The sequence below is a fragment of the Nicotiana sylvestris genome, chromosome 10, assembly GCF_000393655.2.
Source record: "Nicotiana sylvestris chromosome 10, ASM39365v2, whole genome shotgun sequence".
NCBI classification, from domain to species: domain Eukaryota; kingdom Viridiplantae; phylum Streptophyta; class Magnoliopsida; order Solanales; family Solanaceae; genus Nicotiana; species Nicotiana sylvestris.
Window position 1 is genome coordinate 125323114 of NC_091066.1, and position 18874 is coordinate 125341987.

Consider the following 18874-nt stretch of genomic DNA (forward strand, 5'->3'; position numbering starts at 1 on the left):
AGAAAGCTAATCTTTTTAATAATAGAAACAATGACAAATAAAAAGTGAAAAACTTTGCTTCCTTCCATAAAACATTTTCCAAGGCTGCATCCGCAGAATATAAAAATAAGAGCATCTTTTTGACTTGCAAATACTCTGAACCTTTTAAAAAGAAGTCTTATAAGCTACAAGTATTAATTAGACAACTAACAGGAAAAAGAAAGAAATTGCACCACTCGCCCGGTGCCAGAGTCAAAACCAAGGGATTCTCCTTTATTTAATAAAAGTAGCGCGCTTCCTTTTTAAGTATCCCAAAAAAGATTTAACTTTGTCACGGCGCTGAGGTAGCAAGTCATGTGTCATCCCCTAATTAAATGTTAGTGACGTGTCACGTTAGATTAGATGTCCACTTTGGACAAACTAAACGAAAAAAAGATATATTTAAACCAATAGTATAACGATATGGTATACATTGACTCAAAGTATAAATACATTTAAACCTTTTCCGATAGTACAGGGTAAATTTGACCCTTTTTCGAATATCCCAAAAAGGATGAGGAAAAAAAAAAGACGCATTTCTCCTTTTATGCATTCAGATTGCCTTATGCCAAAGCCAGAGAAAATATACAAGTTACGCAAGAGCTTAAGGAACGTATTTGAAAATTGAAACACAACAAAATTGCAAGCACAAAAAGTAGCTGAATTAAAGGAAAGGCCAACTAGCACCACCTCATTTAAAACAGCTTCAAAAGGATTAGAATAAGATCAAAGCAATTCCTCAAGGAAGTAATCAAATCTTCCAATATCAAAAGCTCGAGACAATATTATAATAACCACCTCTTCAGGGTTCCAGTAAATAAAATATTATCACGTGCCAGTTCACATGACTACTCTGAAACTTTTAACAACTTATTTGGAAATCAGAGTTCCAACACAGAGAACAGTCAAAGGAACATCACATGATCCCATTAGCATCGGATCCTTCACTACATTGAAACATCATATATAAATCTCATCAGCTCAGCTCCAAAGCTACCAAATCACAATAACATATTTTCTTGATCACCTCTTATTCCACTCACCCTGCAGCAAAAAACTCATCATTAACATACTTTAACTTGGCTTAAAGCATGAGTATGAAGAGCCATTCGAAAACACTAGCTGCTTTTGTTCAAGCACTTCTGTTGATTCTTCGTTCAGAGTCCAATGTTGTACATGCAACTCGCTTCCTCTTCACTAAAGAGCATCCGTCCACAAAAACTTCAACATCACAAACAATTAAAGGTCTGCATGCAAAGCAAAAGCAACCATTCAAGAAAGTCGATTCAAGCTTTAGGAGAATACCTCCAACCAGATGGAATCCTATTCAAAACAAGTAATTTCTGAATTCAAAAGTGTTCACATCTTACCTCCATAAGCAGTTTTCTCAAATATCACATTCTTGTACCAGGTTCAAGCCCCCATAGGATGACTAAAAGCATCACCTCAGCAAAGCAAAGTGTCTCCGGAGCAGTTTGTTTATCCAATATGAATGTAGTTTGCTATTACAAAATTAGTTTCCACTTTCCAGTTAGGATAGTCACTTGCAGTACAAATACAGGATCCAATTTTGTTCCTTGGTAGCTATTAAATTTCTTGTTAGATGTATTTCCCAAAGTTATACAGATGTGAATAGTATAAACTTTTCAGAGTGGTGCATTTATGAACCAACCATTTTAAACTTAGCAATGTAGCATTTAAATAAAAATCAAAGATCGCATGAACAACTAAATTCAAGTGTACTCGGCATCCAATAGAAGTTCCATGCCTTTCTGATCAAACAACAAAAAGTGACCAAAACTGATCATTCACAGTAACGTAAAATTGAATAAAGAACCTATAAACATTACAGTTAAACTTTAGTCCTCTTTCTTTGAGATTCTGATTGACCATCTTTCCTATGCCTTTTCTTCTCATCTTTCGACCTTTTCACTTTTTTGGAAACCTGATGAGCCAAAAAGGGGGTATTGGAAGTTTTGGCAGAAGACAAAGTCGTCTCGATCTCTTTCCTAATGTCTTTCAATTTTTCTTGCTTTGGTTTGGAATGAGTATCAGCAAGAAAGTTCTCCTTTACAAGTGATTTGGTTTCCCTTGGTCCGAATGTAGCATAAAATTCTTTGAGCGCAGATTGTTGTGAAGCTTGTCTCGACTTCCACTGATCAGGTTGCCTTGCAAATCTATTGACAGAAAAGGAAGCCAAATAAGTAAAAGAGAAACCAGGAAAGTTAACCCAACTTTAAATGAGTCTGTCAGAATGGTTTCATAAGGTCTTCCCCCTCTCAGGTTGCAATTCTCCAATGAAGATGACTGAATTAATTACAGCATGTAATCTCAAAGCTCAGATGCTAATGTTAATGATAAACAACATGAAGTAACTAAATTATAAAGAATAAGAAGCAGTTGTGCTTGGATGAAAAGAAACAATAATCTCAATGTACCCTTTTAACTTTGTGAAAACAAACAGGATCAAAATGCATAGACAATAAGAGTTATGACACCACATATCCTGGATCGGAAAAGAAATGTTGCTCTCAGCCACAGACCACTGTGAACTTCCGTGTTAAGCTAGATTAGACAAGGGCAAAGGGGTGAAGCCGTGAAGATGGAAAAGGAAAGCCTATAGCTTACCCGTCAATATAGAATTTCCTCAGTAGGTAAGGCCCCTGCTTAGTCTTGGATAGCTCTGATTGGAGAGGTAACATTTCCGACACTATTGTTTCTCTCAGAGACAAGTTACTAGCAGTGAAGCACTTTTCAACTGTAAATGAACCAAATGGGTGCACTGAGAGCTCACCAAAATGTCCTCGAAGCCTTCAGGTTACAAATCATCATTATTAGCAAATCAACAATATCATTTCCAACTGTAAATGGAGTTACAAAAGTCGGCTGTAATACATACTTGGCAACTAACTTCCGCTTTTGCTTTGCCGATATATTCGAGTTGAGGAAAGATTCAATGACCCGCGAACCACTAGGATCTTTCGATGCCTCAAGAACATGATGCTCTTCCAAAGATGTGATACTAGTAATATAGACCTGTATGAGTTCCTGTAGCATATACAAAAGGATTTTAATCATGCTGACAGCTTAAAAAACACTTCACCAGATAGAACATAAGGTACATGATAACTACACACTGGCTTTTTGAAATATAGAAAATATAAGAGTTGAAGCAAACAAGCTAGATAGGACACATCAGATGTCAAACTGAAGCTAAAGACTACCAACAAAGTAATGTGAAAGGCAGGGAATGTTGGAAAAAGGTGACTATGTGGCATAGACATGCATGTACATCATAAAAATAAATTCAAAAGAAGAATGAGAAAGGGACACATACACTGGGAAGTCTAAATATTGACTGCAGAATAAGAGATCCAACTACATGGATCTTTGTTCCGTGTGGCCAACTCCAGTTAGATTTGTCACCTGAGCAAAAGAAATTTTCAAGAAATAATATTCGGGGGATGATACACTTGGGAAACTCATCCCCTGTGCATACAGCGGAAGCAATGGCCTGACAACACTGAAACCAAGAAAATTGGAAAGAACAAAACATTCAGCTCTCCTTCTTTCCTTTTAGAAAAAAGAAATATTTATCAATAATGAAGGAAATGAATACAAAAAGACATATTTATCTATGAACGAACTGAATACTACGTAACTGTTTCTTATGATCCAACAAAGTAAATTTTATTCAAATCAGTACCAAGATGGTAAAGTTATAAGTAGAAAACAACTTAGTACAGTTCTCCCTATTTCATCATATGATCCAAAAAGAATACCTAGAATGTTTGAACACAACAGTTAGGAAAATATAAAGTGTGACCGTCAATATTCACAACAAACCTCATGTTCATGACTGTGGAGCCTTTGAGTTGCAGCAAGGACAGAAGCAACAACTCCAGACTTTCCCATTTCGAAAAGATCATGAAACTTTGTTCCAAGCCCCTCCCAGATCAAGTCCATCTTGCAACAAAACAGGGTGTGAGTGATACTATAAACAAACATATGATTAAACATGAAAATCTGTTGACAAAACCTATTTCAAGCTTACAGTGTAATGCCCAGTGAGATAGTTTTTAACTGTGCAATCAAGATAGAAGACATGCCTTAAAAATCATCTCGTGCACTGCATACTGATTTTAACATCTACCAACATTTGTATCTAAATGAAATATTCAATGTTGTGCGATTCAATTCTACAGGACCTTAGGTTTATCTTACATGAAAGCAATATTCCTATAGCTGAAGTTTGAAAAGCCTTACATGATCCTCACTTTTGGCGTGAGATGCTAAAGCCTGCACAACGAAGTTCGCACAGTGATGAGATGACATTCGAAACAATGACTTCCTGAAAACTTTTGTTAACAACTCACTGTACAATGTTTCAGGAACAAATTCCAGGATGACCTGCAACAGTGTGCATTAAAACGTCAAACATGTTCTAACAAGGAGAACATTGTACAAGTTAGAAAGCAAAACAGCCATAAGAAGCACAATAGATCATCATTCAGCAAACTTGCAACGTCTCTATGGTCCTTGGCTTCAGCTGATTTTATAGGGAAAAGGTGGATTAATGTTGACAAAGCACAAAGAACTTATGCTCTGCTTCCACGATTAACAAACATTTATTTTGAGCTTTTCTTTCAGATGGTTGGATTGTGTAACAGGTTCAACCATCCTCCATCTAGTAGCAGTACTAGATTGCAGAAATAGAAGGTTGATATCCCAAATATATAATATAAGCAACTAATTTAATTGGAATTGCACAAAACTGCATGACTGTGGGCTCATAACAACTGAGCGTCTGCAATTTACAGGTCACAACAATCACTGTGGACCAGCAGCATAGGGGGAAACAGGCTCATGCATCTTAAGTAGATGCCTCCATTCAAATTAGACTGAACTATCACTATTTGAATATTACCATTAACAGAAGCGGAATACAACCATGTGCAGCATACAGATAGATTCCATGACTACGGAGCTCTTAAACCAGTTAAAAATACAACACTACTGTTGGAAAAGCATATACAGAGAGGAAATGTAGGCAGAAATCAATGATCTTTTACCTCCATCAAATGACTGTATGCAGTTTCTTCCACTAGCCTTGAAATGTTTCGTATGGTTTTTCCTTCTAACAAGTTTCCAGCATTGGCACTTTCAGCGCTGCTCCCAAGAAGAACTCGAATTAAATGCAACAATTCCTGTTCATTTCCAGCAAATAATTTCAAAGCAGTCTGCAAATAAGAGAATAGAATCGATCATTGCTCGTTGATATGTAATTCGACAGTTGTGGTTTAAACTAGTGGCCTTAAACAAGATATGAATCATTAGTTGGCACACAATCATGTAGCAAGTATAAGTAGGTGTTTCCAATTTCCACAGTGGTCTTTATCATCATTTGCACATTTACATACTGTCAGCAAAAAGACTGATGTAAGAATGGAGCCCGGTAGCATATATAATATACCTGCAGAACTAAACTGCTGTATTGATTAGTTTGAAGTTTTGAAATGTCTTCACTGGCAACATTTAACATCTCTGATACAAAATCTTTAAGCAAATTAGGAAATATTTGCTGAGACTGCAATGAGCCATTGTCTTTTGCATGAGGCGCCTTGAGATTCAAGCGTTCAGCCAAGACAACTGATGACTTTGTGGAATGGAACTCTTCTAAAGGCACCCCTTTAAGTAGGCAAAGAAGACTCCGAAGCACATGAGATCCATGGCAGTTGCACATTATATCAACAGGATTCACAACAATTGCCTGACATAGAAAAATAAAAGAGCCAATGAACAATCAAGTTCAGAACATGGATCATGTATGCCCAAGAAATTATCATCCACTTTTTATTCTCATACACTATGACATTTCCCAACCTTAATTTTATAGCAGATTTCTAGAAGGGCTTTCACGTATAACCACAAGAACAGAAAAGAATTATGCAAGCAAATTGTGTGCTTTTTATCAAGTAAATAAATTTTCATTAATGAAAAGGCCAAAAACAAAAGGTGGCCATATACAAGTGGTATACCAAAATAGTAGAAAACCTACAATAGGACAACATTAAACCATTATAAACAATGACGACATCACTATTTCATACCTTACAAATTTTAGTCAAAGCTTGTTCAATCAGAGAATGGTTCTCATTTTCCTGAAGGTGATAAGATAGAGATTTTAAAGCCGTTTCGACCACGTGAGAGCCTGATCTATCAGCTGCAATATGAGAGATATTCTTTGCACAGCTCTGAAGGAAACTACAAAGGTGATCCAAAGAACAACCTTCAAGTAGAGTTTGCAAAGTATGGCTTATTATATAATCAGTTGCAAGTTCTACTTCTTTCCCTCTTGTTTCTTCCAATGCATTTCCACAAATGACAGACCGCTCCTCCGGGTCAATTTCTGTACCTTCTATGGCATTAGCAATCTCCGCAAAATATTTTGCAGTCTCAGGATCAATCTGCTGTCTGCATAAGAATATTAGCAACAACAAAAGCAACAACGGCCCAGTGTTGCATAAGAATATTAGCAAGGTATGAATATGTCAGATTGCAATATGCCAAATAGTTCATCTAATAAAATTGGAAATGATGAATATGCGGTTAGAACCTGAGAAATGATGTCTGTGGAACAGGGGTTGCCTGGTTGGGCTTACGAGTTCTATCATTGTCATAGGTGTTTCCTCCCGATACACTTTCAATAGTATTATCAGCATCAAATCCAGTATGCTTTTTTGACGTCTTTCGTCCCATTCTTCTTTTCCTTTCCCCTGATTATTCGTTTTATCCTCCCAAGCAGTTAACCGCTCCGTCAAATAACAGGCTTTATGTTTTCTCAAAATTAAAGCTTGCAGACCTAAGAAACCATGGGTTTTTACACTGCAATGCTTGCCTACTGTAAAAATAAGATTCAACAGCATATTTAAGCAAAGTTTTATAAATTATTCAAAAAGAAAAGCAGCTTCTTTATACCATCAAAGAAACATATTTAAGTAACTTTCCTTAAAACGTCTCAAGGTGATAAGAAACAACTCCCTTAAGATGTTTTTTCCACTTCAATAAAAAGAAAACAATAACCCAATGTTGTCAAAGACGCGCTTAAGCCTTGAAGCAAGGGGCAAAACATGTTGAGCGTTTCGCCTCGCTTTGCGGGCACTTCACTGTCATCATCAAGGCTCTAAGTCATACTTTTCCTTACCAATATGTGTATCTTGTGAAGTGACACTAAACATTTGATATTTCAATTTACCATAAGAAAAAAAATCAATTTCTTGTCCATATATTTGTTATTCATTTTTATAATTATTTGTCTTGGACTACACATACATATTTGTAATTTTTCTCCATTACCTTTCTTCGTTGAACGGCACGCTTTATTTGCACTTTGGGCTTAACACACCAATAGACCTTAGAGCTTTTTTGTGTTTTTCGCCTTTGATAACATTGTTGTAACCTTCTTGAAACTAGGCGATGTAACCAGCTAAATACGGCAAAAGATAACACTGAATCCATGTATACAAGGGCAGTTCGGTTGAAACAACACCGGCTTAAAACCAAAAAAATTACCTTCTTCAATGCAGGTTCAGTTTATTCGCAAAGTGATAGATACATATAAAGACAAGTACTAGATTTTTTTAAAAATAAATACAAAATACAAAGGCTAGTGACAACGGGCGAAGGAAATACCTGTCTTGAAATGCCTTTTAACTCCAATACTAAAACTATAATCTTCTAAAAACTAGATGTTATAACCAGCTAAATAATGCAATTGATAATACTAAGTTGTATACCAGGATATCCAGTTGAAACAACACCCTCGTTTAGCATAGACAGGGCTTAAAACAAGAAACCCTAGATATTTCAATGCATATTTAGTTTATTCGCGAAGTAACATACAAGGGACGCTCTACCTACGGTAAGGTGATTTGCATAGTGAAACTGAGTTACAGAGGCTTACATAGTTACAAAACATGAATATAAATATAAAAACTTTGGAGTACATATGCACGATAATAGGTCAAAAAGTAAATTTCTTATAGGGACAACAACTAATATTCTTGAAAAGCAGCTCGCTTCTTCAAAGAGGGCAGAGCAAGTGATGATTTTGGAAGATGACCAAATGTCGTTCGATAAGGGCTAATTTGTTAAAGGTCCAATAACAGATACTGGGTTGGGCCCAATAACAGATACTGGGTTGGGCCCAATAACACTGAAATTGGCCTATTAAAAGTACAAACGGACCGGCCCATGATGACTCCATCATCAGTTGCTAATGTTGATACAAAGTAAATGAGTGAGTGGCAGGCCCATTTTATACATCACAGTGACAAACACAAGCCCTTCATTCTGACCAACTTGTTTGTGCTTACCGTTCTATTTTCTTTTTTCAGTTTAGCCATCCGACATTCAAAGATGCACGCCGCGTAGCCCTGTCAGGAGCGAAGCTAGCTTAGAGTTATAGGTTATATATAACTCGGTAGTTTTGATCCAAATATTATGTTTGTTTAAAAAATTCATTAGGATATATGTAAATTATTAATCAATAACTTAAAAAGATTAAAATTTGAACTCATAAACTTCAAATCCTAATTCACCTTTAAGCCCTTAACAGGATAAAAGACTATCTACTAGACGTTATTCATTTCAAGCATCCCACCACACATATTTGTTAATAAGTCGCGACTCAAATTATTATATTAAAAATCTCCACTCTATCGCTGCTAAATTTTTAAAGAGAATATGAAATATACAAGCCATAATTTCTTATTCTTATGAATTTTTTTCTACCTGCAATTGGTCTAGTTTTAATGTTATATATAATTGAACAAAGAAATTTAATCTTTGCCCCTCAAAATGAGATATTCCAATGCAAATTCAGATTAGACGAGTACTACTAAATACCAGATGGGAAACAAAAAAAACCTTAATTGACATTGGGAATTTAATTGAAACATTTGACATTACTATAATTCAAGTTAGTTACGGGGAAAACAAAAGTTAGTTAGTCATCTGCTAGATGTTATTAGGTTTTAATTGTTTTCATGGTTCTTTGAATTTTTTCTAAATCGAATTTTGTGTAATACCTCTCATTAAATACAAGAGTAGTTAAGTAAATTGAAAAGAAAAAACTAATAAAACAAAAACAAAGAGTATGTAATTGGGCTTTAACCCATCAACAACGTGTTAGGCCAGTTTTCTAGTAGTGTCTGTCCCTTTGTTCTGCACTGTCTTTATCATCTTCCTTGTGAAATAACAATCATTCAAAAAGACCTAGTAGGCTAGTATTAAACGTGTCCCAGTACTATCTTCCTAATTCTTTTAATTATAAATAATCCAAAAAGGATATTTTATATGGAAGGACTAAGTGTCTTTGATTTTGCAACAAGATACTTAAATTACCAAGTCACATCATCTTCTCCAATTTGAAGCCACCTTGCGAGTTCAAGTTCTATTCATAAAGAATATGAATTATATGACCAGAAAAGCAAAAAAAAAAACTCAAAATCTGAAACAACGATCATGATTTTGCTCCAAGAGTAGGTGAGGGGTTCTATTTCTCTCCCAAAATTTGATTTAGAATAAATTCAAGAACCATGACAACAATTAAAACATAATAAAATGACAGACGACTAACTTACTTTTCGCTTCCCTTAACTAACTTGAATTGTTAAGTATAGTAATGCCAAAATAATCCCCAATGTCTATTAAGGTATGTTTTCTTTTTGTTTTCATCTCGGTGTCTAGTACTTGTTTTGGACCTACTAATCTGAATTTGCCCATTATTCATGAATATCTCAATTTGAGGGGGGTAAAGATAAGGTTACTCCTTTCTATTGTATAATACTTATTATTTTAAAAAATTTAGCAGCGATAAAGAAGAGATTATTAAAATAACAAATTGGGGTTTGACTTATTATCAAAAAAGTGTGGTGCTATATTTAAAAATAAAGAACTTCTAGTTGGTAGTGTTTTATCCCGGGACCAGATGCCGAGTTAGAACTTGAAGTTTTTGGTTCAGGACAATGTTTTGGATAGCGTGCGGCGACAAATAGCGACGAGGGTCCACTTCACTGAGGCGAGCGCTTTGCTGTGAAGCGACAATTTATACAAAAAAATAAAATATTCTATATATAACTAAAAACTCAAATAGCAATAATAGATTAATAAATATATCAATTTTCAAAAATTAAAAACTCAATATACAGCTATAGTAGATTCATACTAACAAGTAACATCTATTCTTCTTCAAGCTAATCCCAAGCTATATCATTTCTTTTATTACCATCGGATGACGCCATTTCAATATTGTTTTATAGGAAAAAATTATCGAGTCAATATGCAATTAATTCTAACTCTTTAACTGAAAAAAAGGAGGAAATTTCATAGCAGAAAAAAGAAAAAAAGAAGAGAAGAACTGAAGAAGCTCTCTGAATTGAAGAAAAAACAGAGCTTTTCTCAGACTGATATGTTGAGTACAGCAGCAGTGATTAAAAAACAGAGCCAAAAAAAAAGAGAAGAAGAAAAAAGAAGAAAAAATAGAGCAACACAGACTCTGTTAAGTTGCAGCAGCAGCGATAAAAAACAGAGCCCAAAACAAAAAGAAAGAAGAAGAGATGAAAAAGAAGAAAAAGGAAGAAAAAACAGAGTAACAACGATTAAAAACAGAGCCCAAAACAAAAAGAAAGAAGAAAGAAGGAAAAAAAATTGGGCAGAGTCACAGAACAGAAACTCGAAGAAAGAAGAAAGGAGAAGAAGAAAGAAGAAAAGAGATGAAGAGAAGCATACGTGATGAAGAAAGAAGAAAGATAATCGCTGGTCTGTTGTAGGTTTGTTGTCGACTGGAAGGAGAAAGAGTAAAGAAATCGCAAGCCCTAATTTTTTGTTTTAACAGATCGCTGCTACTGCCTTCTTTTCTTTTTTGCAAAAAGCGACGCTACAGCTCGCCTCACGCTACAGGTCGCCACACGCTACAAAGGCAGAGGCGCTCGCCTTTTTGAAAATGTTACGCCACACTGTAAAATAGCGATGGCAGCTCGCCTCGCCTCGCCTTACGTTATTAGCGCTGAGGCGAGCGCTATTTACAACATTGATTCAGGATTTTATAATTTTCAGTTATTGAGTTTTAAATTAATAATTTATATATATTCAAAAAAAATTTAAATAAGTATAAATTTTGGATCAAAATTAGTGAGCTCCGTCGAACGCGTAATATTATGCTTACGACCTTTGGACCAAGTTGGTCAGAATGAAGGGCGAGTATTTGTATCAACCTTAGCAACTAATGATGGACTCCTAAGGGGCCAGTTTCAGTGTTGTTGGGCCCAACTCAGTATCTGTTGTTGGGCCTTCAACAAATTAGCCCTCAACGAACGAAAATTGGTCATCTTTCAAATCATCACTTACTCCCAACCTTGCTTCCCTCATTGCAGAAAGAGAGTTGCTTTTCAAGAATATCAGTTGTTGTTGTCCCTGTAAGAATTAGTTGACCTAGAAGCTTGCATATATACTTCAAAGTTTTTTTATTTATACTAGTGTTTTGTAACTATGCAAGCTTCTGCAAGTCAGTTTCACTATGTAAATCACTTCACCGTAAATCAACCTTGTATGTCACTTCGCGAATAAACTGAACATGCATTGAAATATCTAAGGTTTCTTGTTTTAAGCCATGTATATGCTAAATGAGGGTGTTTTTTACAACTGGATTGTCTATACATGATTACATGGGCTCAATATTATCAATTGCCACCTTTAGCTAGTTTTAACATCTAGTTTTCATAAGATTACAGTTTTAGTATTGAAGTGAAAAAGCATTTCAAAACAGGTATTTTGGTTCTCCCGTTGAACTTAACTTGGCTTTGTTGGGCACTAGTCTTTGTGTTTTGTATTTATTTTTACTTGTATCTGTCACTTTTTGAATAAAAAGAGCCTGCATTGAAAAATGTAGTTTTTTGTTGCTTTAAGCCCTGCTATGCTAAATAAGGGCCTTGTTTCGTCTAGACTCCTTGTATACATGAATTCAGTATTATTTTTGTTGTATTTAGCTATTTATATCGCCTAGTTTAAGAAGGTTACCGCAGTATTATCAAAGGCGAAAAGCACAAAAACACTCTAAGGTCTGTTAGGGCTTTAAGCACAATGCGCAAGTAAAGTGTGGGCTTTAATGAAGAAAGTCGCAAATGGAAAAAATACAAATATTGAGGCATAGTCGAAGACTAATAATAGAAGTCACTTAAGGAACGGAAAACAACAGCTAAAGGATAAATTTATGACACAAAATATTACCTTATGTATATAGCATCCTTGTATTGATAATGTCTTCCTATATATGGTGTACTATGTGTGTGCATGAATGTTCTTGAAACATTAATTGTTCTTTTATTCTTTCAACCGAGGAAACAAATCATATCAAAGATTACATTCTAAGTAATTATTGATCAAGTAGCATTTTGCTTTTCTTCTAATATTCCAAACTAATTTGATATTTTTACCTGTGTCGTTTTAGAATAATATCATAATCAATATATGAAACTAATTAAAAGCTTAAATCTTTGTAAAGCCAATCAACTATGATCTTAAAATAGAATTGAAAGAACATCATAAGTGGGACTGCGGGAGAACTTCAATTAGCTCTTGTATACACTAGCACATCCAAAATTTAGATATGGTGAATTTTGAGTTGAGAGAGCAAATTTTGAAATGTACATACAATAATTTTTTTCTCACTTGTGTGTAGGGTTCAAATTTGTGATTCATAGCTAATTTGGGATTGTTGTAAGGGCTCTGACTTATGGACTTGACTTATTTGGGAAGAAAAGCATACTAAATTCTACGGAGAAAAGACAAACTTATGATAAAATTCACAAAGATGACTTCGACTAAAGCAAATAGGCTTCACGTAGTTGTTAGCATATATACTGTTCTAAGTTGTCACCTTTTTTTAGAAAGGTAACAGCAAACTGTTGTAAGAATCAATTTGAAGCATTACGATTTAATCAATCCGGATTTGGACATACAAGTCATTGTAAAATTTTCATGAGTCAAGTTTTGGCACAAATATAGGCTACTTAGATAACAATTTGCAAATTTCATCACCTGTAAGTTTTGAATCTGTAACGACAAATTCTAAACAGAAAAGCATGTTAATATCCATTTTCTCTAATACGTGTTGTAAAACTCACATAGCAGGCAAGATATAAACCAATATTGATACAGCTCTAAGGAACGTGATTAGAAAATTCAAACAGAACTCAAAGAAGCCCACATCAAACTCAACATTACCACACAATCAGAAACATATAAAAATGATAAAGAGAGTTAAGAGTGGAGGAATGGACCTCAATAAGCTTCCTTTATATATGTGAATCTCCGATGATTACAACTTAATGAGAATTCCGACGATTGAACTCGAAAGGAAAATTTTAAAAAAAAAACAGTAGCTACCAAAATCGAGCAAGGACCGAGAACCAGTAACAAAACTCGAACGGCGCCGGAAAGCTCGAAATCGGATAGACCTCAAACTCATTCCAAATACTTCAAATAAACTCCATATGAGTAAAAGTTACTCCAAGTACATCGAAAACAGAAATGACAGTAGCTTAGATGAAATTTGAACAAAGAAATCAAACTCTTTTCTGTGTAGCAAATGAAGAAGAAATGGAGAAGAAAGAGGGAATGAAGGTGCGCCGTTTTCTCTAAGGGTGGGAGTATCTGATTTAGGTCTCCCTTCCTGCTTTTAGGGTTAGGGGAGCAGGGGTTATAATAAGGGTGTTTAACAGATTGGCCGGGCCGGGCGGGTTGGGACAAAATAAAGCCGATCGGGTTTCAATTTGGGCCGATAAAGGGTTATTTGTCGGCCTTAACGGGTTTGGATCTATTCGGATAGAGAGTAAACCGCATGGGTTGCGGGTCAACCGGGTCGGGTTAGCTTATTTTTGTATTTTATATAACTATCGTAATTTTTATAAATATAAAGTAAAAAGAGTGTTTGAATAAAAGGATGCAAATGATTTAAAATCTTTATATTTGAAATTTTAAATACTTAATTAAGAAATAAGAATTTAAGATAATAGAATACAATAAAAATGGAACTTTCAATTGCATTTATAAATTGAAAGTGCTTTTTTTTAATTTCAAAATTCAAACTTACAATTTGAAGTTTACATTTAACAATAAATAAATTAATGAAAAAAGACTTAAAGAGTAAATTCAAAAGTTTTGCATTGTCTTAGTAAGTTCTTCATAATCAATATGAACTTCTTGACCATCTTCTCGAGTGTTTAATTCAGATGGGTTACCATGTGTTAATATATCTCCAAGTTCTTCGTCTTCTAGTTTATCAGCATCTTCACGTCCCTGATTTATTCGTTCCGATCTAATCCAATCTCTGAAACATACTAAAACTTCCAAAGCATTGATTCCTAATGAGTAGTGGGCGTCTCTAAGTTGTTGTCTTGCTTGACTAAATGCACTCTCTGATGCAACAGCTGAAATTGGCACATTCAGTACGTTTTCGAGCCAGAGCGGAAAGAATATGAAATTGCTTTTCATTCTCATGCCACCATCTCAACGGTGAAAATTCCTTTGTGCGAGGCTCTTTTTGCTTTTGCAAGTGGAATTGAAATTCATCAATGTTCCTGGTATTGGTTTGAGTGGTAGGAAATGTAGAAAAAATATTAAAACTATCAAGGCACTCATCATAATCCATAGTAGTATAAGTGGTACAATGCATAGTGGGATTAACATTGCCTACATTAAGAGCAGCATCATCAAATATATTTGCATAATAATTATATAATTATTGTAAATAATTATTTGGATTGTTCATACAAGCATACATATCTGGGGTTTCAGTTGGTCCAATCTCCATATAAGTATATAAAGCATTGATTAATTGGTGACAATCAGACATTTTAATAGAAAGATTTAAAACATCACCAATTAAGTAAATCGGGGGAATTGGAAAGAAGTATTTTTTGAATTGTGCTTGCATTTTTTCAACAGCATCCTTATATTTTTCTTTCTTCTTAAATTCGGAGAGTAGTAAATAAATTTCAGCTATATGTACTAAAGTCGTAGTAACAGTCGGGTAATATGCTTCAGAAAACTCAAGAGTAACTATATAAAATTTATGTAAAAATTTAACAACATCATTAATGGCCACCCAAGTAGTACCTGTTAACATACAGTTTGGATCAGTACAATGCGCATTAGCAACTTCAGTTATTGGCAATATATATTTGTAGCAACATTTTAAAAATAAATATGTAGAATTCCATCTAGTAACAATTTCCTCTAGCATAAATTTGGGCTTAAGGTTATGCTCGGTACACTTATTCTTAAATTCCCTAATTCTAGATTGTCTATTATTTTCTTGAATAACACCAACTGCTCTTCTAACATGAGTAATCTCAGTTGAAAATAAATCAAGGCCACTTTTAACAATTAAATTATAAACATGACATGTACACCTAATATAAAAAATTTCATCAAGTGGTGGTTGCAAATGCAGTTTTGATATTAAAATTGTGGCATTATTGTTAGAAACATTATCAAAATATATACACAATACTTTTTTCTTAAAATTATAAAATTCAACAACTTTGTAAATAGTAGTACTTATAAACACAGTAGTATAACTCTGATCTTCATCATATTTAAAATCGATAATACGTTTTTGCATACAATAATTATCATCTATCCAATGACATGTAATTGTCAAATAATTATTTCCATTAACAGCATGGCCAATATCAGAAGTTAGAGAAACTCTACAAGAAAGATGGCCAAACAAATAACGTGATGGGTTTTCAATGTCTTTGCCTTATGATTCATGTGTTTTGATGATCTAACAAACTTATTGTTAAGAACCAGATAGAGAACCTGACCCACTTGGTATACATTTCAAGTGAACAATGTCCAGTCTGATCTCCAACAAATGAGCGAACAACTACAAAGAGGAACACAACAGGGACCTGGTCCCTTAAGGTTCTCTGACAGAAGTACAAGTCAACTATATAGTTGGAACGCAACTGCAGAAAGTGACTGTCTGCAACTGTTACAAAGAGGAACACAACGGGGACCTGTTCCCTTAGGGTTCTCTGACAGAAGTACAAGTCAACTATACAGTTGGAATGCAACTGCAGAAAGTGACTGTCTGCAACTGTACATGCGAAAGTGCAGCAGATAGTGCAACAGTCACTTCTCATTGGGAAGAAGCGTGTACCAAGAATTGATGTCACCATTGTGATGTCTTTTGTAGTATAACAACCTGGTGCAAGGCACAATATATTCACTTGTGCGTTTAGTGATATTATCTCAAGCATTAAAGTGTTCATCCAGCATTGAAGTTACTGGTGTGTCAAGAACAAGAAGACAACTCCACTAAAGGAACAGTTTTACAATGAGTTTATGTGTATCCGTAGTTGAGTTATAATTTTGTTATTTATTCTTCATTGTAACTCTTATATTGCTTTCTTAGAAGCTGTTTTTGTAACGACCCGACCAGTCATTTTAAGAATTAACGCCCTGATCCCTTATTAACTGCATTTCCCGTGTTTGTTTCTGCTATTGTGAGTTGCAGGGAGAATTTATTTGGAGTTTCGGAGAGTTTTGGGGCACTTAGTCCCTAAATGAGAGTTTAAAAGGTAGAATTTGGGTCGTAGTTGGAGCAGTGTAAAGACGATCTCGGAATAGAATTTCGATGGTTTTGTTAGCTCCGTTAGGTGATTTTGGGCTTAGGGGCGTGTTCGGATTTTATTTTGGAGGTCCGTAGCTAATTTAGGCTTGAAATGCCGAAAGTTAAATTTTTGAAGTTGCCGATTCGATAGTGAGATTTTGATATCGGGGTCGGAATGGAATTCCGAAAGTTGGAGTAGCTCCATAGTGTTGAATGTGACGTGTGTGCAAAATTTCAGGTCATTCGGACGAGGGTTGATAGACTTGTTAATCAAAAGCGTAATTTGAGATTTTTTGGAGTTCTTAGGCTTGAATTCGATGTTAATTGGTTGATTTGATATTGCTTGAGGCATTTTGAAGATTCGTATAAGTTTGAACAGTGGTATTAGACTTGTTTGTGCTTTTGATTGAGGTCCTGGGGGCCTCAGGATAATTTCGGATGGTTAACGAAAAGTTTGGAGTTGAGAGTTTGCAGATGAAGCTACTGAGTTTGTTGTCATAACCGTACCTGCGGCTTGGGGACCGCAGGTGTGAGCCCATAGAAGCAGTTAAAGTACCGCAGAAGCGGTTTTAGGCGATATGGGATTTGACTGCAGATGCGATCAAGGCACCGCAGAAGCGGTACCGTATCTGCGGAAAAGCAGTATCATGTGCGAAAAGTCCTTGTTTAATGAGTTATCTTAGACTGCATAAGAGGTCCCGCAGATGAGGAAAATTGGACCGTAGAAGCGGATTTGCTGGGCAGAAAATAAGAATTTTGAGGGTTTGAAATCAAAAGTTAGGAAATTGATTTGAAGCTAGGGAAAAGGCGATTTTGGGAGGATTTTAAAGAAGAAATCAGTGCTTGATGATTCCTAATCCTTTTCTAGTTGTATTCCAATAATCTAATCTTAGTTTTGTCATTTAATTTCGGATCTGAGATGAAAATTGAGGGAAAAATTTGGAGAAAGTTCTTAGACCTAAATTTCGAGTTTTGATTAGGAATTTGATATTTGATTTGGATAATTTTAGTATGGATAGACTCGTGAGACTATGGGGATTCTGAAAATGTAAATTTTACCCAATTTCGAGACGTGGGCCCGAGGGGCATTTTGGTCATTTTTTATAATTTCACGTATTAGCTTAGAATTTAATTATAGAATCAGTTACTTGAAGTGTTATTTACATTATGAAACTGAATTGAATAGATTTGGGCTATTTGGAGTCGAGTACTCGTGGCAAGAGCGTGGTTTCGGGTTGATTTTGAGTCGGTTCGAGGTAAGTGGCTTGCCTAACCTTGTGGGGGGGGGAACTCCTTTTAGGATTTGGTATTGTTGATATTTGAAATGCCTTGTACGTGAGATGACGAGTGCGTACTTGTGATAATTGTTGAAAATCCGGTTTTTATTAAGTAACTAAAATTGTGTTTCCTTTCCCTGTTTATACTACTTGCTAATTTAAGCCTGTTGTTAGCTTAGGGAAGTATGTCTAATTACTTAATTACCTATTTGCTCAACTGCCTTATTGATTTATGTGCAACATGTTAGGTTATAAATACCTTCTTACCTTTGTATGAAATTTGAATTGAATTGAGTATTCTTCATGTTGCTGTTGTGTTTTATTTTGGGACTACGGGTCGGTATCCCGGGAGATCCCCCTGTATGTTTACTTTGGGACTACAAATTTGTATTCCGGGAGATCCCCGTGCACTATTATATTAGAACTACGGGACTGCACCCGGTAGATTCCCCCATTACTAGGTATTTACATTTGGAACTACGGATCGGGATTCCGGTAGATCCCCGCGCACTATAAGTTGGACTACGGGACGATATCTTGGGAGATCCACTAAATATTTATATTTGGGACTACAGGACGGTATCCCGGGAGATCCCCGGTTGTTATATCTGTGTCGAGCTGTATTCCTTTCCGTGATTACCTTGTCTCTGTTATAGCTGTTCTTTTTCTTTCTATCATGTGTTACTTCTTACTATTGCACTTGATTATATTGTTTTATCCTACACTGTTATACCTTGTATTTCATTTAACCTCAGTATGGCCCTGACTTTCCTCATCACTACTCGATTAAGGTTAGGCTTGACACTTACTAAGTACTGTTGTGGTGTACTCATGCCCTTTCTGCGCATGTTTTTCATGTGCAGATCCAGGTACTTCCACTCAATCTTATCATACTTGA

General features: G+C 35.3%; 1 protein-coding gene and 1 long non-coding RNA gene across 2 annotated transcripts; one reads left to right on the forward strand and one right to left on the reverse strand.

The window, feature by feature from the left end:
• Window positions 1–752: 752 nt before the first annotated feature.
• Window positions 753–1593, forward strand: LOC138880500 (uncharacterized). The gene is made up of 2 exons (XR_011403202.1): window positions 753–1354; window positions 1430–1593. It is a non-coding gene; the product is annotated as an uncharacterized lncRNA (long non-coding RNA).
• Window positions 1594–1733: 140 nt separating this feature from the next.
• Window positions 1734–13760, reverse strand: LOC104245509 (pumilio homolog 23-like). Its single transcript, XM_009801125.2, has 11 exons — window positions 13359–13760; window positions 6635–6919; window positions 6129–6492; window positions 5492–5788; window positions 5091–5258; window positions 4285–4428; window positions 3865–3984; window positions 3356–3541; window positions 2918–3066; window positions 2647–2829; window positions 1734–2195 (listed from the first exon to the last, which is right to left on the reverse strand). Exons 2-11 carry the CDS (start codon window positions 6775–6777, stop codon window positions 1871–1873), a joined length of 2079 nt encoding a protein of 692 aa, XP_009799427.1. The 5' UTR covers window positions 6778–6919; window positions 13359–13760; the 3' UTR covers window positions 1734–1870.
• Between the last annotated feature and the right edge of the window lie 5114 nt (window positions 13761–18874).